The 26,445-nt window shown below is 43.4% G+C and overlaps 1 protein-coding gene across 1 annotated transcript; it reads right to left on the reverse strand.

Annotated features, from left to right (window-relative positions):
* Positions 1-1,002: 1,002 nt before the first annotated feature.
* Positions 1,003-25,197, reverse strand: LOC108003835 (MOXD1 homolog 2-like). Its single transcript, XM_028669727.2, has 7 exons — positions 25,065-25,197; positions 19,534-19,937; positions 12,229-12,315; positions 10,880-11,062; positions 9,280-9,732; positions 8,555-8,748; positions 1,003-7,286 (listed from the first exon to the last, which is right to left on the reverse strand). The coding sequence occupies exons 1-7, from the start codon at positions 25,195-25,197 to the stop codon at positions 6,815-6,817; spliced, it is 1,926 nt and encodes a 641-aa protein (XP_028525528.2). The 3' UTR covers positions 1,003-6,814.
* Positions 25,198-26,445: the final 1,248 nt, after the last annotated feature.

Genomic DNA, 26,445 nt, shown 5'->3' on the forward strand with positions numbered 1-26,445 from the left:
CTCGAAATAAAAGAAGAAACCGCGTGTCTCGTTAAGGTTAACGCGCAAGGGCCGGAAGTTTGATTAGTCGGCAGCCTAGATGGAGGCAGAATATTAGGGAACTTAGCCGGGGAACTTGTTCATTAGCGGATCGGGCGAGGAGCGAGAGGTCGAGTTGGTGGTGGAACGAGAGCGGGAGAGGTCGAGTTGGACGCCTTGGTAAATCCACGTTGTAATCTGACGGTTAGATCGGGGCGGCGATTGAAACTGCCAGCAACAGCCCAACAGTTCCAACCCGCCGCGGTTTCGGAAGGGTCTGCCTCTGCAACTAATATACACGCGTGTAATTAGTTGTGTCGCGCTCGATAGTGCGCTTCGTAGCTGATTTGTTGTTGGCTATGCTAATTTTATTGGATCTCTATATATATATGTATATGTATGTGCGTAATTCTCGTTTGTACGATCAATACACGCGAAAGTGTTTGGGTTTTCTCATCGATGAAGAGGGAATTGGAAGACTTGTAAGGGTTGGGAGAGTGGTGAGCGTGAGGTATTCGAGATGCATTGCGTCGAAATTTGTAAATTGATTGTTGAACTTTGGAGGATAAGTGGATAAAATTGATGAAAAATAGAATTTCTTGAAATTTTGCTCTTTTTATTAATAGTTTTCGATACCACGAAATAAAGGGAAGGATAAAGGAAGCTGTGGCATCCTGTTTCCTGTTTCGTATTAGTCAGGGTTCACGGTGCTTTATTACGTATTCGTTTGACAGGCGATATTTTTACCAAAGTTTAGAAAGAAGTTTACTAAGCTAGTTTAAGAAGCTGGTCTTTAAGAAAGTTTCGTAATAAATTTAAGATTAATGAGAAAATAAATATTGTACTTACCCTCGACTACCTTCGTAGCTTCTTAATAAACTTGATTCTTTATTATTGTCCCGAACGATTAAATGGAAAGAAAAAAGGACCAGAGTAATTATCCAGAAGATAAGCAAACAGGAATAGAAAGAACGAATCGCAAAATGAAGAATACGGGCTCTTTTTTTTTTTTAGAAAAACATTTACATATTTATATATATAAAATATAATACAATTTGTTACAGTGTAGATGATAGTGTAGCGTTTAGACGTTAATATCCAGTGTAAATTAGGTATAAATCTAAGAGCGGTATGGAAGGACAGGGAACGCCCCAGGTAAACGCGTTACGATCCATGCGCGGGGTGGCGCGGGCGCGTGCCGATACACGAAAGGCACGCGCCCACGCACCTCAGAGAGAATATACAGGTTCAACGTGTTACATGTAAATTATAAAGATACAAGACACTATTTAGCTAGCTATCTGAATTCGAGTGTGTGTGTGTGTACGTGTGTGTAGGTGCCTATGAAGAGTCCGGGACGTATAATTTAAATCTAAAAACTATATACAGGGTTACCTATGTACACGCATACGCTATTCGCTCGATTCCATATTATTTCTTCTTTTTCCTTCTTTTTTTCATTTCCACTCGCCTATCGCGCACGATCACCATGCCCCACCACTTGTCCTGCTAATGGGCCACCGACATCGTTGCTCGATGCTCGCTAATCTTTTTCTACATACAGTACATACATTTCCCGACTCCCTGGCCCCGCCGAGTTTCCGATTGTATAAAGCTCTCTGGCCCATCCTCGATCCCCATCGTCGATTCCTTCCTTTTTACACACCGTCTCTCTAATGAACGCGAAAAATACTCTCGTACAGAGACACGCTCCACGACAATTACGAATCGACGAGAGATCGATAAATGGATTCTCATCGGATTTAATAAATTCCTCCTCCCTCTCCTCTTCCACGCATACTCCATTCAGGTACTGCACGTCGATTCGACTCCTATGTTCTTTCGTATTACATAGAATTGTCATTTATTTAGGAATAAAGGTTACGATTAAAGGAAAATTTCCGATCCTTCCTTCTCAAAATCTTCTCGAATCTTGCTGCACTCGAAAGCTCGACGGATGCCGGGAATGTCGGGCCAGCTAACATACGATGCAAGATCAATGGAGTAATATAAATGCGTAATATCGTCCCCTATAATATCTAACATGATTACCCCAGCGTAAATGATTATTTATTCGCGACACTTTGCTTGATTGTTCTGCTCATATCACCGGCAACTTCTTGCTATCCAATTACCCGAACATATACCGATCCCAAACGATTGGTGATTCGACACAATCGAACGATCGCCACGCGAAATCAATTCGCGTCTCGAAGAATCGCGGCGTGGAACAAGTCACGGAAGCAACCCTTCCTCTTCCTTTCGCACGGTCGATCGTGTAACGACGAGTTCCTTCGACGACGATGATAAATCATCGCTTATCCCGCAACCGATCGTACGTCACGTCACGTACGTCACGTCGAGCGAAGAAACTCGTGGTTTAAGGGAAATAGCGGTTCCTCGCCTCTCGCAAATCGTTCCATCCACGCGCTCTGCACACACTCTTGCTCCTCGCTACCTTGCTTCCCTCTCTCGATCCAATTATTACAATCGTCGTTTAACGCATCGTTAACATTCGTTAACATTCGTCCACGACGATGACGATAATGACGATCCTCGGACACCTGCACTCGCTGCGTACTATTAGGTCTGCGTGTCATACGTTTTGAACGCGTTAACAACGTTGAATGGTGACTCGATGGGTCCACGTTTGTCACAAGGCGTTTCTTGTTCCTGTTGTACGAAGTAAAAACACGATAGGAAACGAAACATAATAGGAGACATTCGATTTCTTTCGAAATTGTGAACGCTGACATTAGCGAAGCGACGATTGGCAGTATCGTACGGCGTATCGGAGCCGAGAAAATGTATCGTACGACCGATGATTAAAAAAAAAGGAAAAAAAAGGAACGGACCTTCGGCGCCTAAAATTAACGTTTCTCTCCTCGAAGGGTTGAAAGGTTATCGCTTCGACTGCTCCTACGATCTCTACACACACAGATCCCCTATGACATTTATCGAATTATCGTAGTATTAAATTGTAAAACGTGGCTACGCGCTTATTTTATTTTATTTTATTTTTTTTTTTTTACCGATTAGTCCGACTACTTAATGAGGTTTTTTATCTTTTTATTATTATTATTATTATTTTCTACGCTAGGGAGAGAAAGAGAGAGAGAGAGAGAGAAAGAGAGAGAGAGGTTTATCATCGACAACCGGTCGTCATGAATTGTAAAAGGACGAGGTATCGAATTGATTTGGATTTTAATCGACGACCGATCAGACAGGGTAAAAACGAAACAGGGGAGAGGGAAGGGGCAGGCACACGCGAATAGTGAAAACACGAGTTTTCCTCGTTCTTCTGAGGAGGGGACGGGAAGGGGGAGGAAGAGACGCGAAGCTCCTCGATCCTCGTGCTTTTTGACCACACACTGAAACTTCGAAAGCTGCATTCTTCTCGATGCAAATGGAATTCAGGAAAAGCGCGGCGCGTTTAAGGGCCTCTCGACTACAATGCCATTCTATCGATCCACGGTACTCTCTTGGCGCGGGTCCACTCCTTTGCCCACATAGATATCATACGTCGTCGCTCCTTCGTTTTCATCTCTCTTTCCCCTTTTTTTCCCCCGATAATTAAAGTGGTGCTTCGCGAGGGCTTAATCAATTGAACTGGCGTCAAATGAGGTGCACACGTACACATTGTGTAGCCGGGATCGAGAATTTGATCAAATTAAACCATCTATCTTATCTACGTGGATTCGATTAAATGTAAATTTAAATGTCGGAGGGAAAGGAAGAAGAAAGAAAAAAAAAGAAAGGAGAATACGATTGATCGATAGATATTTTCTTTGAGAGAAAAGGAATAGCGTTAAAAACGACTGCCGATTCCTCGTAATTGGAGAAATTATTTTTCTCAAAAATCGAGTTTTAATTTTTCGTAAATTTCTTTTTTTCTTACAAATATTACAAATATACCTTACACTTCGAATCGAAGTATATACACTTTATTTCCTGGCGACTTAACGCAACCAAAGATATATTTAATCGAACAATTAAACAATTATCTTGTCGTATCTCGAGTATCAATCGATATATAAAAAGATTCCAAGAGCAAAATATTTCGTTTCACTCTTCTGATTAACTCGTAGATCGCTTCCTTGCAGGGAAGCGAGTCAAAGCACCGCTTTAAATCATCGCGCGAAAAAGAAAAGAAAAAAACGGAAGCACGTGTCTTCCGTTTACGGAAACCGATCGCGCGTAGATCGATGCGAGACCGCGTGTATGCCATTCGTAGCGACAAGTGTCCCGCAGCGGGCGGTTGAGAAACGCATCAAGAAACTTAACTTCGTATATTCGCTTCGCGAACGTGCGGCGCGCTGAATACAAAACACGCATATGTATATATATATATATATTTGGAAACTTGAGCGGAACGTAGTGTGTGTCAACGGCGATAATTAAACTCGCTCTCTATACAATTCTTTTTTTTCTTTTCTTTCTTTCTTTCTTTCTTTCTTTCTTTTAAATTAAGAAATAAATAATCGCCGGCGCGAGCTTGGCCAGCCGAGCAACGAGAGTGTTACACTTAAGAAACTGTACAGAATATTACAAAGGAAATGGTACAAACGTTGGTCAAGTGACACGGAACGGGGCTGGAAATAATTCCATGATGCGCGTTAAGCTGTCTCGAAAGTTGTTCTCGTTGTTTAAAACGAGAAGATTTTGTTGATGAATTTGAGAATTTGAATGTACAATTTTTCTTTAAATAATTCTTTCTTAATAATAAGAAAGATAAGTTAAATTGTTTTGAAATTGTACGAAAAACGAGAACTAAGAACCAGATAATTTGATGATTTTATATTGAAATCGTTTTGAAAGATATTCGAGAAGAATATACATATAGAAATTTGTATAATAGGAAAACAAAATGGATTTCTGAGACAACGTGATGGATAATGGAATTTTACATGTTTATAATTAAAGCCCCAATAAGCGAGAATCGACCAACGTTTATACGATCTCCGTTAAAAAACGCATCTATTCGTATAAATCTAATTAGTAACAGAATTATACAGTCTCTGGCGCGAACCAAGCAATTCTCCGTGACTTTATCGTTTTTGAGAAAGCTAGAAAAGCTGGTGCTAGGAAATATTCTCTAGAAATTTTGTCATTGCTAGGATTGCATGCTTGGTTCGTGGCCTAAATAAACAGCCAACAATATAAATTCTTTCGAGTCCAGAAGCTTGAAAATAATTTTAATGTCAGGCAGGAGCCTCGTTTCCTCGCGGATATCTTTCGTTGGAGATCGTTAACCTTTAAAGTGGGATCAAGTACCGAACATTTCCGATTTCTATCGCTCTTGTCGAAGTCGCCAGTTCAAAATTGCTCGCACAAATGGACCAGCAAACTTGCGCCATATTCTTGGTTCAATAGAAGGATAGAAATTATACGTACGTTTCTGATAATTGACAAATAATATTTTATCAAGATACTTGAAATTTGTTAAGAATTTGCAGATCTATTCGAATAGACGAAACGATCAAACATTTGAATGTTTATAACCGAGAAATCGAGAAAGATTAAATAACTTTCCAGTAAGTTGATTTATGGAGACGAGTGTTATAAGTCCAAACAAAAGTCAAGATAGGATATGGAAAAGTACAAGGAAAGGAAGATGCTACGAGTGACTTTGTAAAATTTTGATTCACGATTCGTCGCATCGTTTCCTTTATCCGATCTTGTCAAAGAGGAGCCCATCCGTTTCGACGCTGGGAACAAACGTCAACCGTGTTAACGTTACGACAGAAAATGCAATTCGTTCCAGGATTTCTACACTGACCTTCTTTGATCGTATCGGCCACGTATCCTGGAAACGAAATACGAAGCGAAATGCTACGCGACTAACCGGAATCGAAAATCGGAAAATCAATTCTGATTGCGAATCGATCATTGTTTCCCAACGAATGAAAGTTTTCATTTTATCATGTACGCCGTCGATACGAATACCCTTTTTCGTCCAGCTACGGGTCTATCTCTGCAGTTTGCCATTATATACACGGTGCGCGGGTTACCAATCGCGAGAGAGATTAGACTCAGTAGCTAATAAAGAAACGAATCGAAGGGTATTCGAAGTACATAATCCGGTAAAAAAAAGAATAACGAGTATTCAAACTCGAAAGATATCCAAAGGAGGGAATTGGTCCTGCGCAAGCACGCGATATACATAGTAACAATACGGTGCACGAGCAGAGATCGCGAGAAAGGGAGGTCGATCTTTGATTGAGGACATCGTAGATCCTAGAAGCTCTTCGAAGAAACAGCTTCATCGAGGGAAAATATATATTTGGCAATCATCATCTATATCAACTTCTTCGTCGTGATTATTATACGCGATCACGACTCGAGGCCACATCGAAAAATATTTCTCTTCTCCCGCGCTATCTCGTACATTACTTATTCCTTTCTTATTTATTCACAGAACGTGTTCATTGTTTTACAAAAAGAAGGTAAAAAAGAAAAAAAAATCACGATCAGTTCAACGACAGACCGTGTCGTCAAATGCGTAGACTCAAACTCTAGGAAGGAGAGGGGGCGGGGGGAGGAGGAACCCTATATATTATATAAATCATCTACCTTGTCCTCATTCAACGATCTCTGGTTGATGAAACGAGCCACGTGATAATAGTTGTTTAATCCACGTGACGCGTGAGAGGGTACACACCGGTGCATACGTACTTACATATGAATCCACCTCCCCGATCCTCAGCTTGATCAACAAGAAGATAAAACGGCCGTCCTAGATAAACGAAATCGATCGGTTCTCGTTCGATCGGCGCGCAAGACGACCAGCCAGTGTTCACCTGAACGCGGCTGTGACGATGATCGCCAAGGTGGCGAGCGTAACGATCGTAGGTATCGACCTGGTCGAGGAACTTCCGCCCGTTGGTCCGTCACTGCTTCGTGACACTTTGCTGCGCACCAATTGTCCACGCTCGACTGCGTTCGTCTCGTCACTGTCCGGGTCCACGGGTGCACCGATGTCCTCGTCCTCGCTCAGCATTAACGACAACTTGTTCCTGAGAGGTTTCTTCGAGCATGGAAGGGCCACCTCCTCGTACGGCCTCAGGATCCTTGGATAATGGACTTCCAGGCTGTCCATGCCGGCCAGTTCCCCCTTGTTCGTCCAGCAAAGGGGTTTAAAGGTGCCGCCCCGAGTAGCTTCCTGAAAGCTCTGAAAACTGCTCTCCCAGTCGTAGCTGAGCAAACGTTCCTCCAACGTCATGCCGGCCAACTTTTGCGGTTCTTGAATCTTTACCGGGCTGGAACCCCTGTAACGAAAAGGATGCTGCCCTGAAGGATCTCGTTCGACCTATATGTACATATATATATATATATATTCATCGTGGAGAAGTTTCACGCTAGGGACGGATGCGCTCTCGTGACCCGCATCGCGAATGCACGCTCGTTTGCGGAAACAAAGCTTGTTGCCAAAGCTTTTTGGAGAAAATGCACGTTGTGCATGAATTTTCTTTCTTGGACGGAAATTTTCTTGGCGAACGTTTTCTCAAGGTGGAGGCATTGGTGGTAAAATAAAAGAGAGCTTGGAACCATTTTAATGGGACACTCGGCTCTTTCGAGTATTTTTTACGTATACGAGTGACGGAAAAAAAGAAAAAAAAGCAAAAGAAAAGAAAAAAATTCGAATAATTGCTCTAATTTTCAAAGAAGGAGGAGAAGGAGAAGGATACCGTCCTAATTATAACAAGATGATCGTTCGAGTATTTAGAGGGTAATTAGTTTGATGGTTCGGTTAACAACGAGTCGGGACAATGGATGGGTAACAGGTGTATGGTTATATTGAAATATAGAGGCGTTGCTCGCATCCCTCTTCGACCGATGCGGCAATTTAACCGCGATGTCACGCGAAGATGACAATGATCTCTGGCCGGAGTTAACGACCCAACTAGGCAACGACCTGCCGATATTAGTGGTAGTAATAACAGTAATTTAACTACGGTATTCAATGTAACCCGGAGTGTGTTTAGCGAAACAGGACGCTTGTTACATTAAGGTTCGTGACACGTCGCCAGGAAGCGTCTTCGTGACACACGTAACATTACGTAATGCAATAAACGATGCGTCTGGCGCAATATAACCGGCGCTCGTTGAGCTAACGACAGGTCGTGGCGGTCGTGACGCACGGGCCATCGCCGTCCCTAATTGCCAATTTAAAGTAATCAGAGTAAAAGGAGCGAACGTCTGGTCGTAGCTTTGTGTGTGTGTGCGGTGGGTGATGGTGGTGGTGGTGTCATGCGTCGTGATCATTAACGTGGTATCAACCGTCCCGTGTAAATTAATATGAAACGGTCTTTGAACTCTGTCTCTCGCTCTCTCTTTTTCTATTCGAAAAAAAATAAAAAATAAAAAAAGATAGAGAGAAGAAAGTGAAACGAGAGCGACGTCCGCGTGATTATTTCGCAAAATTCGAATCGACCGAGCTGTCTCGTTTGTCTCGCGGGTGAACGATCCGAACGTGCTTCGAAAATCGTTGTCGATATTTAAACAAGGGCTGGAAAACGTTATGACAAATACTCACTGCATCAGCTTTTGGATCCCCAAACTCTGCAGAACCGTTGGTAATGAAGGGAGAGAGTAGCAGAGCGACAGCTCGATGCGGGGATAATAAAGAGTGGACACCAGGCAAGTTTCTTCCCTCGTTGTCAGACCGCCGAGCGTGATTGCTTGCCTCGATTTAGACGAGTACGTGCATTCGGCCACCAAATGATCGCCCTGCAACGAAAATATCGTCGAATCGATTGTAATGTAATCGTTTTTCATCGATCGGAATATATACGATAATAATAATAAATCAAGATTATCGACGTAATCTATTTTTAACTTCGTTAAAGACGTTAAACGAATTATCGAACGTTTCATCCTTATCCTGAAGATTCGTCTCCAAAAATACTTGCAAATTTACACAAAACACATCGCTGAACTAAATTACTTGATTCCCTCCATCGTACTCGATCAAAATTTCTGAAAATCGGCGTTTAAATCGGTAATCCGATTTTCAGTTTGTGCCATCGGAATCACAGTAAATATAAATCAAAATTATAGACGTCTATTTTTAATTTTGATAAATTAAAGACGTTAGACGAATTATTAAACGTTTCATCCCTATCCTGAAGATTCGTCTCCAAAAATACTTGCAAATTTACACAAAACACATCGCTGAACTAAATTACTCGACAATTTCCCTCGATCAGAATTTCTGGGATCGGAACAAATCGTTTAAACGAGGGACTGCAAACGACTCACCGGATAGACCCTGACGGGCTTCTGCAGCTTCCGATACTCCTGATAGCTGGGATCGTAATTGGTGTCGGACGCAATGGGTGGCAGCTCCTCGCCTGATCTTATCTGACGCAATCTGACCTTCCTCCCCAGTTGATGGGTATGCATGATGACGGCGAATATGTTGATGCCGCTGTTGGGTATCGTGTGCCCGGTGCAGTCCGAGATGCAGTGACCTTCCGACACAACCTCCGCTTGGCCTGGCGGTATGATGTGCCTCCAGTTGGGGTCGATACCGACGCTGAGGATGCCGGCGTCGTGGGTGCGCAACTTGTCCGTGTAATGCAAACGCAGGCCGGAACTGTCGCTTATGAACGCGTCCATCTGAGGATTCGCGTAGTGGGTCTCCAGCATGTAGTAGCGCGGCCCCGTGTGCGGATCCAGCGCGTAGCCGGCCTCGGCCGGGTAATTGAACCCCTGCGAAAAGAAAAACCGTGGCGAACGCGCTCCATTATGCGCCGTGTTGGAAACGTGTTGGACGAATCGGGAGCGGTCGGATTTATGAAACGGTCGGCCGAGGGCACGCTCGTCGAGGGCTCCTTGTCCGGGTACAAATGGTTATTTTTCACGCTGTTTCTTGTTTCGAACGATTCGCTCGATGAATTATTGTCTTCGAGGCAGAGTTCTTTTCGAAACGATGCCGCTCTCTCGTCCACTTTTTATTTTTATGATATTTTTTACGATGCTCGTCGAGGTAGTAGAGGATTTTTGGAACGAATGGAGGGGAACATTTGATTTCTGTTTAAATTTTGGATAATCGGTGTGTATCTTTGGTTAAAAGGGAAAAGAAAAGTCTAGGAAATTTTAGAAATAATCAATTTCGTCGCGAGAATAATTATAATTATTCTCGTACGCGTTATTTATTTACATCGTAATAGGGGAAAAATATGTATATAAAGTGGAATAAGCGCAGGTGGTTTAATTGCGCGTATAAATCATTGGAGATATAATCGAGATTTGAATCACCGACCGAGGATAATTACACGGTGGATAAATCAGTGTCCACGAATGTTAATCCGACATCATCTTGGGACGAGTATAAGAGAGACACACGGTGGTGGGATGCGGGTATATATCGCGGTAATTCCGGGTTTTGTGTAATGCATACCAATGCGGAGGGGGGCAAGCGAGAGAGAGAGAGACAGAGATCGGCTACGAACTCGTTTCTTCGTGGTCACTGGTAACACGAACACCCTGCGAAGATGCGACTGATCGTGGTTAATCTCACACGCGACATCGTGTCACGATTTAATTGCTGGTACACGCGAAACCACTTCTGCCCACGTGGAATAATTAAAAAAAAAAAAAAGGAAAAAAAAGAAGGAAAAGAGATCCACGAATAAATGAATAAAATTAAAACCGACTTTGAAATGATATTCTCTACGCGAGAATTACAGGTCCAGATATCGTGTATTTCGAATTTATTTGATAAATTTCAATCAATCCCGCTTCAACGTTCCAGTCGTCTTTTTTACCCTCGAAATTTATTTTTCGATCTCCCCCTCTCCCGAAAAGGAAGATTGTTTAATTCTTAATTTACATTTAAATGTGTCACGTAGCATACCTCGGAGCCCAGACTCCAGATAGCGGCGATTGTATTACATTGAAGAGACGGCTGATTGGACTGATAGCAAACACTGCCTGACGTTTTCGCTGCGGATTCCAATTGCCCCTGATCCCCACGACACTCGTACAAAGTCATGTGATGCAGGTAATCGTGACTTCCGGGTTGTATCACCGGCTCGTGCTGAAAAAGGAACGAGACACAACGGCGTTACATCCAACACGTTGTCAGACGAACAAATGGGAGGGAAAAAGAAAAAAGGGGAGCCGCTGTCTCGTAAGAACTTAATTCATCGTTGGAACGCGATTGCGAAGGCGCATCTTCGATAAAAATCAGAGATCTTTTGACGAATCGACGTGCGCCTTTGAATCGATATGAATCGCGACGCTCGGAAGAATGTTAACCACGTGTTCCCTGTATTAGCGAGTATGCATCTACGTCTCGATGAATCGACGGATAAATCTTTGAATAGAAGAGAATTGTTCTCTGAAATCGCGTTACATGTGGTCACGAACGATTGAAGTACAAATATCGTGCGATTTCACGATTACAGGGAAATATCGCCTCTGTTTCCGCGATGTTTATTTTTAAATATCGGATCAATCGAGTTTGAATAATCGATTGGATTATCTCGGATATCATTCCATGGATATAAAAAAGAAAAATTAGGAATTAAGTTAGACGCGATAATTTAACATAACGATAAATATGCGGGACGTTAAGATGAATTTAAATTAGATCCCGAAATACTTTCCAATACTGAATCTTGCCGCTGTTACTGACGCGAAATCGACTCGCGGTTATACAGATTTTACAGATCGACTGTCACACGTCTCTCGTTCGATCGCTTAAAATATATATATAGGTCGAAAGACGTATATTTCCAATTTTCGGCGTGTCACGGCCGAGAATAGAGAACAAATTCGTCGAATGATTCCGCACGAGACACGAACCATCTAAGGATACGAAGTCGTACGAAATGAAACGAGAAAAAAAAAGACTGTGTTTAAAAATAAATTCCAATAAATCTCGCCTCCGCCCCTTCTTTTCTCGAAAGGGTATTTTCGGTATTCGCGTTTCTATCATTCGTCGGTCGTAATGGGAGGCGAGATTAAGGATAAATGGTGGGATGAAACGATCGTTCTCTGAATCTTGATAAGAAATTCGCGAGAATTTCGACGAGCCGACAAACCGGAGAGATCTCTCCGATGCTTGACAGCTCCCACGTCGACGGGAATCTGTTCGTACGTTCCAGGTTTAATCAAGTTTAGATGGGTTAGGGATGCGTAAGACGCGGCGTGGGAGGGTTGCTGCTAGTAAGTAGGTTATAGCTGTGGAGGTGAACTTACCTTCACGACGTGGTGTTTGTGATCAATGTTTGGCATCCTAAGAACGCGGCACCAAAGCAACGTGTCTTGTCCCTTGGGTAAGCGTACCTGCAAAGTAATTCGAACACGATGGTTGGTTAAACGAGCTTAATTCCGCGAGTTGTTTCGAAGATGAAAAACTTTTACGATAAATTAGCTCTAGATACTTCTTTTTCTTTTCTTTTCTGAAAATTTAAACTTCATATTTTAATAAGAAAACTATACGATTGTTATTATTTTAAATAATTAATTCACCTGATCCAGATTATTTTTAACCCCCATGTTTGATGCGGATAATAATATTTAAAATTCAAAAATCAAAAGTAATTTTGATCGGCGAATTTTTAAAATCTCGATACAAAATATCAGAAAAGAAGAAGAGAAATTGTTCTCTCAATAAAAATTCTCAATTTCTTCAAGCAACCTTATAATAAAACAGGATATCAGATATATCTGAAACAAATGATTGCATACACTACAGGAGGAAACGAATCGAGATTGGACAAGGATGGACGTTGTTAGCCTCGAGTTAATACTTTCTCAAAATTTCTCAAATGTTAACGCTCTGTGGAGAATGGCGCACAGCAGAGAAAGCTCATCCTCCATGCTGCACGAAACTGATAGGGAACGGTATGGATCTGTCTGTACTCCCGTTAATGGAGTAACGTGGTATTTAGCGAGGTACAACGGTTACCATCCCTCGGACTGCCAGCCTCCAAACTGTTTTTCTAATTGCAACTATCTTCGACCGAGTTTCCCCGACTATTCGCGTGACGAAGTTAATCCCGGCCAACGATTTTAGCTGCATGGGACGTGTTTCCCCGGCGAAACGAGCGGAACCATCGCTGTTTTCGACGATTCTGCACAGACAAAGTCTGTGTATCCTCGTGTTTCATTTTCTTTTCTCTTCGAAACGAACATTTGAAACATGAAATTTTTATTATTCCCTATAAGATGTAATTCGACGAGATGAATACTACGAGAAATATTAATTTATCTCTAAAAAGATAATTTTTAGAAAATAAATATAAAATTGGAACGGAAAGGAATAAAAGCTTCCTTTTGAAAAAAATCAATTCTAAGTGAATTTTTGGGAGAAAAATTAAATTTGTGTAGATTGAAAGGAAATGGAGGAATTTAAATTACAAATTCTTCCAAGCTTATTTTTTTTAAAAAGATAGCTTATCGTCGTTTTCAACGATCAAGCTTCCACCACAAAAAGGATTCTCAAAGCGTATATTACATCGGATAAAACGACGGATATTTGACGTAAATTTCCAACCGCTGGCGAGGATCGCAATTGTCCGCAAAAGGGGCACAAAGGGCGTATTGAACAAATTTAATCTTCGCCTTCGATATTCCATCTTTAACGTTACGGAGACGATTCCTCCTCCATTTCGCCACGCGATTACGAGTGAGAGGGCGTCTTAAAACCGAGATCCGAAAGAAAAATCCTCATCGAATCGAGTAGTGCGTTTTATTTCCCGAAAAAGATGTGGAAGAAAAGAAAAAAAAATCGGAAACGAAAGGTTGGAGCCGCGGGGTACGTGCGCGATCCCGAGAGAAAATTGCGATTCTTTTTTTCGCGGCCGTGCACCTTCGAGCCCGCCTCCGGCTTCTCCCACGCGTTTCTCCGAAATTATCGATGTCAAGATTACCGGGAAGGACGACTCTGCGTTTATTGTTTTGCGGTCGAATATGGTGAACGGCGCCCCGGGCACGGCGAAGATTTCGACCCGTGTTTACGATTCCTCCGGGCTTCTGCCTGTGTTTCCCGCCGAACGATTTCCCTCAGTCGACTTCGATACGATGATCTCCGTACACGCGGTAGGAACAGGATACGTGATCGTTTCGATATGCGAGGATAAGTCGAGAAATTGCATACATTGAAGAGTTGGTATGGAATTTTGCGAGAGGGTACGCGTAGATTGCCACTTTTCGAGTATTTTAGTTTAAAATAGTCGGAGTGTGTGCGCGTTTCGTTGGAAAATGTCGGTGGATGAATTGTAAACGACGAATTTGGTGTTTTGGTTTGTCAGGAATCGAAATTTTTACGATGTAAAAGATTTATTTATTTATATTCAAAAAGAAGAAATGAATATAAATAGTTCCATCTTTATTTTGCAATAATATTATTTCGCAATAAATAAATGCATCTATTCCTCGTGTAAAAATTTCTTGCATAGAATTCCAACGACAACTTTTCCATTCGCATTCGCGTTTAATTCATTTTGATAAAATCCTGGGTGAAACGTTATTAAAGACGCGTAAACGAATCCACGGTAAGCCCGGTTTATGAATTAAAATATGCATAAAAGGGGAGGAGAGCGATTCGTGACACGTCTCATCCTTGGCCGCTTTCCCCCCCTCTTCCCGTTTCCGTGAATTTCTTGGAAAGAGAGGAGAGACGATAATTATCCCAGCCGCGTGCTATGCGTTTCAAATGGGTTGCTTCCTTTGAACGTCGGCCCACATAAAAACGCGTTTTACGTTACTCGGCCGAGGCCACTTCGTGTTTCGCCCTTTTCTCATCGCGGCGCCAACTTTTTCTCTCCTCTCCTTCTCCCATCCACGCTGTTGCGCTCCTATAAATAACTAATAACGCGTCGCGATCTCGAAATCTCTGACATCTGATACATCTGATGATGCGGAGGAGGAATTAGTGCGAGTGAAAGAGACCCGTTGAAAAGTTATAGGAATGGAGGAAATAAGAAATGAGAGGAGAGAAAAAAAAAAGTACAGGGCTAGCGTTGGAAGCGGTGTCTGGCGGTGCTGCGAGACAGCGGAGATATATAACAGAAATTCAAGCAAGATAGAATCCTCTGAAATAACTATATCGGGAATGAAGAACGATGGCGTGTCCTTTCACCGGTCACGTTTTACCCCGGGCTATGATTGATGACGAATGCCATCGCTAATGAACTCGGTAGTTCGTGGAAACTGGTGCGTTTCTTGCAAACGTTAACTGAAATTTCTTCGTTTAAACCCTTCGGTACGAAAGGTTCATTCACGTGCGATTCGTGGACGTGGGTTGAAGTGGGATAGAAAATTTTAGAGAACGATGATCGTGAAAATTGATTTAAAAGCAAGGAAACGCTTTTATTTACGATTCGATTTTGCAACGCTGATGAAGCGAAATAAAAGAAAATAAGACAAATGGTAGTTTCTCAAATTTTAACTTGGAAATGAATCGCGAACGTGCATTTATATATCTTCCAAACAATTTATTTAACGATAGTGGAATCGTTTTGATTTGCAACTCAATAGATCTAGGCTATCCAATAAGGATTATCTCATCCATAAATTTTCTACCTACCATCTCTCCAACACCCTCTACACTGCTTCGCCACCAAAAATACGAAATAATCCCATGGTGTCGTGATAATGGTATGCAAACGATGTTTGGGGAGAGGAAAAAGGAGACAGGATGCGGTATTATATAAATTCACGAGGCAACAAGGGTGACGATGAGGCGCGAAAACGGCATCCGCCCGAGGCAAATTTGGCGCTCTCTCGTCGGCGAAGTTTCCCTTTCGACTCGAGAGTGAGCCGCGAAAAAAGTATCGCCGGAGAAAGGGTGGTTGGTCCGGAATGAATGCGAAATCCGTTCTAACAAGCTGGCCTGTTTCTCTTCCTCTCTCTCTCTCTCTCTCTCTTTCTCTTTGCGCCTCCAGACATTCATATTCATCTCGCCGCGATACAAAAGTTATTCGGCGTGAAACTTCCGCGTGCGTAGTTAGCGGGGAACAACATTCTCACGAGAAAGAAGTAAGGAACGGAGAAAAGAAATGGTTGCAAGATAAGCGATATTACGCACAATGTTACGTCGTCGTATCTTTGGCGAAAAAGAAGAAAAAGAAGAAGAAGATGAAGAGAAGTTTCTTGACTTGATTGAAACTGCGATCGTGTTACGTTTTTGTTTTTTCAAGAAAGCGACGGTTTAATCAAATGACGGTTGTTGAAATTAAGAAGTCTCGAAGAAACTTGACTTGTGTTATCGTAGCAAAGTACGATATCTTTTTTTTTTTTTTTTAAGAAATTGTTGCCCGTAAAATAGACGAGAGGAGAAATGAAAATTGCATAATCGATAATTTGATCGAGTAATAACGAATAAATAATCAAGTTGGTGGCGTAGAATTGATTCCGATCTCACAAACACAGTATTGAAAACTAAACCCATGTATGAGTTTCACGATAGTGGAAACTAGTTGTGGTAGTACACTATAATAGCATACCGTTCAACTTGGTCGAGGAAACTTGGAAATTAAACGAGGCCTCTCAACGTTGAATCCGAACCGCGTATTACCACGCATATTTACAACAGTATTTCTACAAATCGCACAAACATCAAAACGCTTGAAAATTTCTCTCTGCACGATCGCGTGGAACGTTGTATAACGTAGACGTCTCATTAAAACGTTAAAATTTAATCGTTCTCGTTTTTTTATTAAAATTTATTGTTCTCGCGAGAACGTACAACGATACGACGGTCCATGGTGATGATTCCACAGAGAGAAGGAAAAAAGCATCGTGGCGAGAGCGCGTCCAATTTCATTGAATATCGAAGTAAAAAAAAAAAAAGGAAAAAGAGGATCGTTCCATTTGCGAGCGAGTAATTCCTTTCCAGTTGAGAGACGCGGTAATTTGTTACAGCATGATGAGCATCGAAACAGCCCAGTTTCCCGATCCCCGTTTTGACGCGAAATTGTAAACAGAACTGATGAAATTAGCGTTGTTCGGTTTCGACTCACTCCTCTTCCCCCCTCTCTCCCCCCCGTAATTCCAATTTATTATTTCATCACTCGGCCTTTTTCTGATAATGCCGGACCCAGCTTCGTTCGTTTCCATTACCAGACTCGTTGACACGCGTCGCTCGATTGAATCGCGCAAAAATATCGAAAGTGCCATTTATCAGATATCGCGATACGTACATTGGCGAGCATCCTCGTCGAATTTCCCCGTCGCATGTACGAATGGAAACGATGAAGAGAGAAAGAGATTCGTTGAAAATTTTTCGCCGAACGCGAAAAGACGCCTAAGCTGATTGATAACTTGCACGTCTCCTCCTTTCGTATTGTCGTATTTGCACGAATCGTTCACAATCCCCGTGTTTACGACGTCCGTCTCGCTCGCTACAGCCTTACAACGCCGCTCTCTTCGTATTTCTGGCTGACAGAGAACGGATTGACCGTTTTTCATCTTCGTTATTCGCGCGGATGATCGATCCATCCCTGGCTCGTTGTCGACGCAGAAACAGGGGAGGGAGTAAATCCGCGTACACCGGATCATCCCTACCTTGGCCGGTGTATATAAACTATAAGCAAAAGCTCGGCAGCCCGTGGAATTAGCATTGTCCGATCCCCGCGATAGCGTCCAACCGTAATCTATGACCCGGCGACGCTAATGAACGAATAGTTTTTGCCGGATGTGACCCGGTTAAGATTTATGCTCTCATAAATTCGGCGCACAATGCTTCGCGGCTTGCATCCGATAAAAATCCACTCGTACCAGGCTGAACATTAAACGGGTTCGAACATTCATCTCGCGCCGTGCCACGCTTCGTTCCGTCTCGTTCCCTCTTGCTCGCCTTCGATCTCTGTCTCCATTCTTCCTGTCCTTTTTCTTCTCCTTTTCTTTCGCCTCTCCCCTCCCCCTCCTCCTCTTCGAATCGCTTGCAAACGCGTTGGCGAAACAGAAGCGTGACTGAATCGACCGCGAAGAGTATCGCCGCTAGAGTGCAATAAAACGAAAGGGACTGGGCCGCCTTCGAAAGAACGAAGAGGACGAGTAATGATCCTCCTGCGCGCGGGCGGATTGCCAACGACCGGCCAAATTAGCGGGTTTGAAATTGCGTTCGGGTGTTCCCTTTCGGAAATTTTGATTCTTAGATTTTTCAGAATTAAGATTGTTACATTTGATTTTATTTATTGCGATTTTGTCGACAAGAAATACTTGGAAAATCAGAGAAATGGTAATTAAGAATTCTTTTATATACATGTATCAAATTTGTCTAATTTTAAATTTATTTAATTTTTGATCAAACTCTGAACCATTATTGTAGAGATCGATAAAGTTATATTTGATTTTGTGCTACGAGTTTATAATTTTGTTAACAAGAAATATATATTAAAATTAGAGAAATTAAGAATTCTTTTTTTTTTTCTTTTCATACCAAATTTGTCCAAATTACGATTGGCATTTTTACGGATACAGATGGTTAATTAAAGACCATTTATCGTGGCGAAAATTCGCGCGAAGATTCGTCGCGAAGATATTAGACCAGCCATCGTCTGATGCAATTTCTCTGAAAACTTTCCACCGCGTTCTCGTTCAATTACAATTAAATTTTAATAGCCACGGTTACGGGACGAATGTGTCTAATAACTTCAAAGGCATTATCGAAGTTCGATGGAACCAGAGTGTCATAGCGACGAATCGGAGCTGGCGCGATTCATTTCGTCCGACAGACTTCCCCTGTGGAGAGTAAACTCACGGATACGGGGAGCTTTTGGAAAAGTAGCTTCTACGGAGAATCGAGTTTAATATGATATCGTTGACACTACGTTTCCAGCCCGTAATTAAAACTCTTTAATCGCCTTTCCACAGAAACTCCTTCGTCGTCTCGATGAATATTAAGCTCGTTCCATCGCCACTGTGTGCCTTGTGTTACTATGTGCCAACTGTTCCTTGAATAATTGGATAAACAACATAGAGAGAGAGAGAGAGAGAGAAAGAGAGACAGATACACACACAAATCTATAGGACAAATTTGTAACAAGATCTTAAACGAACGAATTCACGCATACAGAGAGTGATTGGTAAATTCATTATAATATCGAAGACTACAATTTTCTTTTTTCATAAAATCTTCTCTTACGACTCATACAAGTGTACAAGTCACATAATACAAATTGGCCGGTTCTCACCTATCTTTTGACTTAACCCTTAACGATTAAAGTCCGGCGAACACCTATCCATTACATTATTACCACCTACGCCTGCCTCTCTATCATTATGCATACGTAAGACGCGTTCCATCGCACCGTATCCTCCCTCCACGTATAATCATATTATCCGCCGCGCAATGGCTCGTATTACACCATAATTTTCCGCCCACGCGATTCCCCGTGTCGGTTTCGCACATCATCGGACCCGTCCAAGAACCAACCAACCGCGGTGGTTCCGCTCCACGACGGCATCGCGCACAACGGCGGAATACGAACGGTGACACGATCGGTTAAATCGACCGCGTTCTTCGAGCCCAGCAAGAATGAACAGGGTACCAACCTGCTGGTTCAATATGTCCCACGTTTGAAGCGGCGGCTCGGCCTCTTGGTTGCGCGACGTTGGCCTCGGTTGAGCGTCCCTTTGCACCAGATAAAGGGGCCTCGATCCCCGGATGGCGTCGTGATCCGGCAAAACTCCGGCCGCGGACACCGGCTCCTCGACGTGATATTGCCAAACCACTTGCATCGTGTCGTTCTGGAACACAAAGAAGGGAAAAGTTGCTGAATTTCGCGTTCGAGCGATGGTGGAGTCTCTCTCTCTCTTTCTGGCCAAGAGTCGAGACCCGGTTAAGGGGATCCACGGACCTGCTCCTTCATTTTTGTTATCGAAAAATATCGATAAGGACGGCTTACGGAGGCACAAAGGCCCGTCTTTTATACCGAACTTGCTATAAAAGTCGAAGCCTTCGGGTTACCGGAGGAATGAGGAGGATAAAGCGGAGAGGTAGGGAGGGAGGGAGAGGGGTTGGTTGGAAACTCTCTTTCACGTTCAAATTCCGCAGGCGTATTCTCAGAGGCTCCTCGGCCGGAGGACCGGCGCACTCGACCGAGAATTTTTAATTTAACCCTTTTTATTTCGCAATATCCCCCGCCGCCGGCCGAAATCGGTATATTGCAGTTACGGGCAGAGCCATCTCGAAAGGGGAAAAAGCGTTCCCGTGTACGCCGCGTTAACCTGTGTCCCATTATCGAAGACTCTACCCCCTCCGGTCGCTTTTAGACTAAGCCACCCCTGCACCACCGCCTCCTAGCCCGATGGCGTCGCGCCATCGCTCGTTCCGTCCCATTTTTCTGTTTTTATTTTCCAAGAGGCGGGGAACGGACGAAATCGACGAATCGTAAGTTGATTAGTCAACGTCGGTAATGGAGCATCGAGAGTTTCAACACGGAATGAAATGGATCGGGCTCGGTTTGATCACGATGACCTATTCTTGCAAACGAATATTTCCCTTCGACTCGTTCGCGTGGAATTTATCGCGATTCGATTATACCGGCCGTCTGAAATTAGATAGACTCGCTCTCTCTCTCCCTCTTTATCCACCACCTTCACCTTCGAAATCAATCTCTATCGGTCGACGAACAACCGAATCACCGAGTTATCGGGGTGAAATTAATTAATCCGTCGGTTCGATTGCTCGCCCCCTTGATATGCTCCCTCCCTCTCGTTGCACGCGAAAGAATCGATCGACGCTCGAAAGACGTGTGCATACAATCGTTGCGATTCTATCTCGAGAGAGGAAAGAGAAAGAGAGAGAGACTGTCTGTCGATAAATATGTCCGGATAATCCAGCCGGTAATCGGTTCCACGGGAGCGGATCCCAAAAATAAGAATCACGGGGCGGATTCATTTGCCATTCGCGTATCTGTGGAGAGGCCGCCGACGTTATCTTCATGAAAACGTTGTATTTACCTGGCTGCTGGCGCCGATCCAAGCGCAAAATAGTGTACGCTTGGTTTTGTACGGAGGCCGGCGAAATTAGTAGCGGGCCGCCAGTATATTCGTTTTTAACATTTTCGATTAAATTGTGTATGAAATCTGCACGTGCACTCCAGCATACGCCTCTTGACCACGAGCAGAGAATTTGAAGCATCGCGTGGAGCCAAGGTTCCATCTTTGTCTCATTATTCCGCCACGTATTTCGCAATCCATGTACCTTATTGATATACTCGCGAAAAGAAAAAGGAACGAATCGATATAATCGCGTAAGTATATTAATTAATTAATAAGAGAATAATTCGTATTGTTTCATATCACGAGAATGAAACCTACTAACCCCCTCGAAAAATAAGATTACATACACTCGTTTGTTCGCCCGTTGTGCGTAACAGAATCGAAGATAAACTTGTAGAAACAGAGAAGAATCTTGGTCTCAATAATTGGAATTGTTTTACCTCTGAAAGCACCTTTAACGACCAATTACATCGATCGAAAAGGAACGCACACATCAAAAAGCACAGATCCAACTGTTTTTTAAATAACCCGTTCCCGCAGCTTTACCGCGAAAACCGTCGCTTCGCTGCGGGATTACTTGGCCAAGCCTGTTCCCTGTTCCCGTTTAATAAATATGCCAACGAGCGTGTGTCCGGTTTATTCACGTGCCGCGGCTCCAATTTTCCCACGCGAACGCGTGCGAGCGATCAATGCGCCGCGCCATTTTCATTCTCCGCGAAAGTTTTACGTATGGGCATGCCTCGGGGATGAACCGAGCGCCGATAATCGCCGCATCGGCGAATGAGCAAAGAAGGGGTGGCACGCGGCCCCCACCGACATCGATGTGCTGGAGCTCGACCTCGAAACACGCATATCGATCAACGCGTTATGCGACCGAACGCGGTATACTCACAATTTCGAACAATCACGCTTGATTGAACCCTCGTTAATGTTTCATTTGGAAAGAGAGATAGAACACGTTATTAGGGACGAAGTCTGGATCAGAGAGATCGTTAATTAGAGTTTATTTGATTTGGAAAGATGGATCTATGAGATGAAGCAGAACTAGAACAACGACAGCAGATTCTTTTCTTTAATTTATTATTTTCTTCTATCCTCTTTGGAAGTTTTGTTATGAGATTTATTTCTATTTATTTCTGCACGAAACGAAGAGAGGAAAAGTCTCGACGATGCTGTGATTCAGTGACAAACAATGGAAGAATCACGCGTTTTCGATAATCGCTCTCTCTATTGACGTCGGAATCGATCCAGGTTAGGAATCATGGCTCGCACGTATCGGTGCATCTACGCTCGTTCCAGGCCGAGACAAGTGGATGCCGTTTACCTGAAATAGCCATCTAGACGACCTACATCTCGCGGAGAAGATCGAAAGATTTCTAAACGAAGAAATGGAAGGTCGGTAGAAGGAAATGGGGATCGCGTGAGAGGCTCTGACTGAATCACGCGATCTCACGGTATCGGCCCAGCCCGGAAACCATCTTTGACGACGTAATACGGAGCCACGCTTCTCCGTGCTTTTTCCTCTTCGTGCGTTCGAATCGAAGTTTGTCCGATCGTTAAGAAAAATTAAACGTGTCGCGTGTTGAGAGACGATAGATAAAAAAGTAGTCAAGAAGAATCTTTCCTTTCTTTTTTTCCTCTCTCTCGATCTTTGTAATAGCAAAGACACGAAAATGATAAACGAACGAGAAGCTATATTCGTATAAATAGGAAGGAAATTTTGCTTTACAAAATTTTATATGATTATTAAATTAAATTGTTTCCTTTCGCTTAAAAAAAATTTCAAATTTGCATAAATATCCTTCGAGCGAGCTTTCCTGATTCTCGCATTGTTCCCAAACGTTTATGAACGTTTCCCTGTGAAAAAGAGAAGAGGGCACGAATGGAATTCAGAGACAGAGTTTAGCCATCGAATGGAAGTCCATTATAGTCAAAATTCATTTCGTTTCCAAGAGGTTTCATTAAAACGCGAGATTGAATCGAAGGTTATACTACTCTTTCGACCGGGTACTGTCAATAGTCCGTGGAGAGGAGGGGCATTCTTAACGTTTCGGGAGGAACAACGGGAGATTAGGGGAGAAATGGGGAGCAATTCCCGTGGACAGGGAGCAAAGGAGAGGAAAGACTTGCCGAGAGAATTCCCGGTTAAGTGGAAATATCTTTCCTTTGCCTGGAACGTTATTCTTCATTAAGAAACTTTGTTGTTCTTCGCTCTCGAAACGCGGAAATCTTTCTCCCTCCCTCCCTCGCGTTTCCCCTTCACGTTCTTCTTCGCCTCTTCTTTCACCACTCTCGCATCCTTATCCCCGTCTATGCGTCTATCTCATGGAAGCTCATAGCTAGCTATTATCCTTTCCAATAATCGTCGAATCGTCCGAGAGATCCCATTTGGAAAGTTAAAGATATCGTTCGCGATGCGAGGCAAATGACTTCTTTCGAGCCGACTCGAGCCGAAATCATAAAAGATTTAACCCATGATCCCTCCTCCCTTTCAACGTTGTCGTTGGCTTGAATGGATGGAGAGGGGGATAAGAGTTGAGAATTGAAAACGACGTGACCACCAGATAGAGGTCCGCTTTAATTGTGTTTTTTAACGGTACGGCGTAAAAGTTTTCGATTTAATTGCTTAACGGTGTTACGAGAGCGAGAAAGAGAGAGAGAGAGAGAAGGTAGAAAGTTCCAATATCTTCGTAACAATGAGTTCGAAGTCACAAAGGGTCCGGAGGGAGTCAGAGGGGCAATGCGAGAGAAAAGAGATTAGTCAGAAGTCCGAATACCGTAATGGATCGCGAGAACGAGCCTTTTGTCAAAGCGATTCGCCCCGTTCCGCGTAAGTTCGTTTGTTTCCCTTTCCTCGCCTCTCTCCCTTTCCATTTTCCACCTCCTTTGCGCAATGCCATCTCCTGAAACCTCCTCGCGATTAACCATTCGGTACCGAATTGCAAGAAGGCGTGCTCCAATTCCACAGACTCCTTCCAGCCCCCCATCCTCCCCCTCCCTCGAGAGATGTCTGAGTCTCTGTGCGAGGGAGGCAGATACCTAGATACCTCGCCTATCGCGAGAAAAAAAGCTCGTCTACGGCACTTGTCTTTGACCTAGACTCGAAAGGCTTGGAAGGGCAGGAATCTTGGAACGGCCCCCATTTTCCCTTGGAAATTTCCGTATATTCAAATGGACGTTTGAATAGAGAATATCCTAGTCCTCATACAATATGGATCGAGATGCAGATTAAACGTGTATTCCCGAAACGAGAACAAAAGGATCGTTTCCTCGCGTAACTTACGATTTTGCTTGGTTTTTCGAAGGAAAAGTGAAAAAAAAAAAAAAAGAAATAAGAAAAAAGCTCGTCGAAAACATCGAAGCCTGTTTTTCCAACTTCTTATGTATGTATCAACTTGTACGTCTCGAATGAACCGTTTTCACGGACGATCGGACAGGGATCCCTTCCCTCGAATCGGAGAGAATCGGGATCATCACTATCGCGAGACGAAACTTCGTCAGAAGCAATAAAAGTGTCCATTGGTCCGAGAGATCGCGTCACACGTGCAAAATACGAGAGAGAGAGAGAGAGAGAGAAAGAGAGTCGGGGTAGAAAAGTTTGTGAAAACGTCCAGCCACTTTCCTCTCCGCGGAGTTTCGAAGCGGGGCGAGATCGGCGAGCCGATAGGAAAGTAGCAAGCGGACGTAGCTTCTTTTTTTTTCCAGTCGTCGTTAATTGCTTCGAGTGCAAAAACCAAGGAGGAAGGGGAAGATGAGCAGTGATGGGGTGGGGGTTGGTTGCTGATTATCGACGGCCAGGACTGTCTTTCCCCCTCTTCTGCCGGCTTTTCTTGCGCATCGCCACCCTCTTAGAGGGCCGGCTACCTTCGACGAGCTCTTTCACTCCCCCGTGGACGAACGTGTTTGCAACTCCGATAGGGAAAACTAATATTGAACATTCCAAAGTGGAATGCAAAGGGGTGCGACGACGAGGTTGCGGGAGACGAGGATGAAGAACGGAGGGTTCGAGTCGAACTTGAAAGTTTTAAAAAGCAATTAAGGGCTTCAAACTTCCGACGCTTACTTCTCCCGCTACAAACCCCATTCTTCTTTCCCAACCCTTATTTCTCTCGCGCCCATTTCCACCGCCATCATCGTTCTCGCTACCGGTCTTTGCCTCGCTTTGCCATCCCCGACGGCCGTGTCCTTGCTCTCGAGGGTGGTTTCGTCCATTATCCTCGATAGCGACCTCCGAGTGAAATCGGATTCTTCTCTGTTATTTGCACCAATTTTTCGACCCACGAGTAAAACGTTGCCGTTGTTTACCACGATTGAAGTTGAAGGAAGCCACGAGAATTTACGTTGCCATTGAACGAGTCCAGGAAACAGCGTTAATTGCTGTTAGCTGCCTATTTAACGGGTTTCCCTGTCCGTAGCCCGAGCCAAATGACCCAGTTCGGACTTTGTTTTAACAGGCACCGGTGTCCCAAGAATTTTTTATCGCGAAACTAACTTTGTCGCGGACCGCTATCGGATTTTAACTAACTTTTGCCTCAAATTGGTCCACCTTTAATGATGAATTCGCGAGTTTATTACGTGAGAATGGGATTTTCAGATGATTACTTGGTGAATGATAGAGTGTGAAAAGATCGATTTTTGAAATTGGAGCGTGAAAGAAAAACGAAAGAAACTTAGAGTTCAATCATTTCGAAAACTTTAACTGTGAAACTCGAAGAAAATTACCGCTATCATTTTTAATCAACACTGTATACTCGCGTTTCAATATTCTCAAATGATTAAAATCTACTTTTAATTTATATTTAATTTTCCTTACACGAGAATAAAAAATCGTAAATTATTCAAATATTAGAGAAAGAATACCCAATTTATGGACAATAATCGGAGGGAGAGAGTTGCATAAAATTTCTCTTTAAGACATCCATCGAATTTTCCTTCGACTCCTCGTCGAAAATAACTGCTTCCGCCTCGAACGAAGAACTTGGAGGCTGAATCTCGAGCAGACAACCACTTATGTAACACAGTTTGCTCCGAGAATCGAATCACATTTCAACCGATAGACATCTTTCCAAAGCGACGTTACGTAATGTGCGTAAATCTCGTAGATGCAACCTTCCTCTTCTTCTTCCTTCTCTTCTTCTTTTTCTTCTTCTTCTTCTTCTCTTCGCGAGGGGCAATGCAGATCTCGAACGCTTCGACTGGAACGCGATATGCATATCGTTCGCGCAACCCAGTCATCTGTAACACGACCCATCCTCCATCCATCCCATTGAAATCGTCGCGCTGCCACCGTTGCAACCCCTGCATGTCTACATCGATTAGATCCGAATTCGCATTGGAACGCTCGCCGCGTATCCGACACCTGCAGCTCGAATCTCCCGCTGACAGAGATAATCGAATTTCCCTGTAAATTTTTCCATCGCTCCTCCAATAGACTGCCTGTTATTACGACCGCGCGAGCAT

Source organism: Apis cerana, linkage group LG12 (assembly GCF_029169275.1).
Source record: "Apis cerana isolate GH-2021 linkage group LG12, AcerK_1.0, whole genome shotgun sequence".
NCBI classification, from domain to species: domain Eukaryota; kingdom Metazoa; phylum Arthropoda; class Insecta; order Hymenoptera; family Apidae; genus Apis; species Apis cerana.

Excerpts from the sequence above, each read along its gene's own strand:
- LOC108003835 (XM_028669727.2), bottom strand. The coding sequence starts at position 25,197 with ATGGACGAAACCACCCTCGAGAGCAAGGACACGGCCGTCGGGGATGGC. Across the intron at positions 19,938-25,064 it reads GGTTGGGAAAGAAGAATGGG|GCTTCGACTTTTATAGCAAG; the intron begins GTTTGTAGCGGG and ends GGTAACCCGAAG. Across the intron at positions 7,287-8,554 it reads GGGATCCAAAAGCTGATGCA|GGGTTCCAGCCCGGTAAAGA; the intron begins GTGAGTATTTGT and ends TTTTCGTTACAG.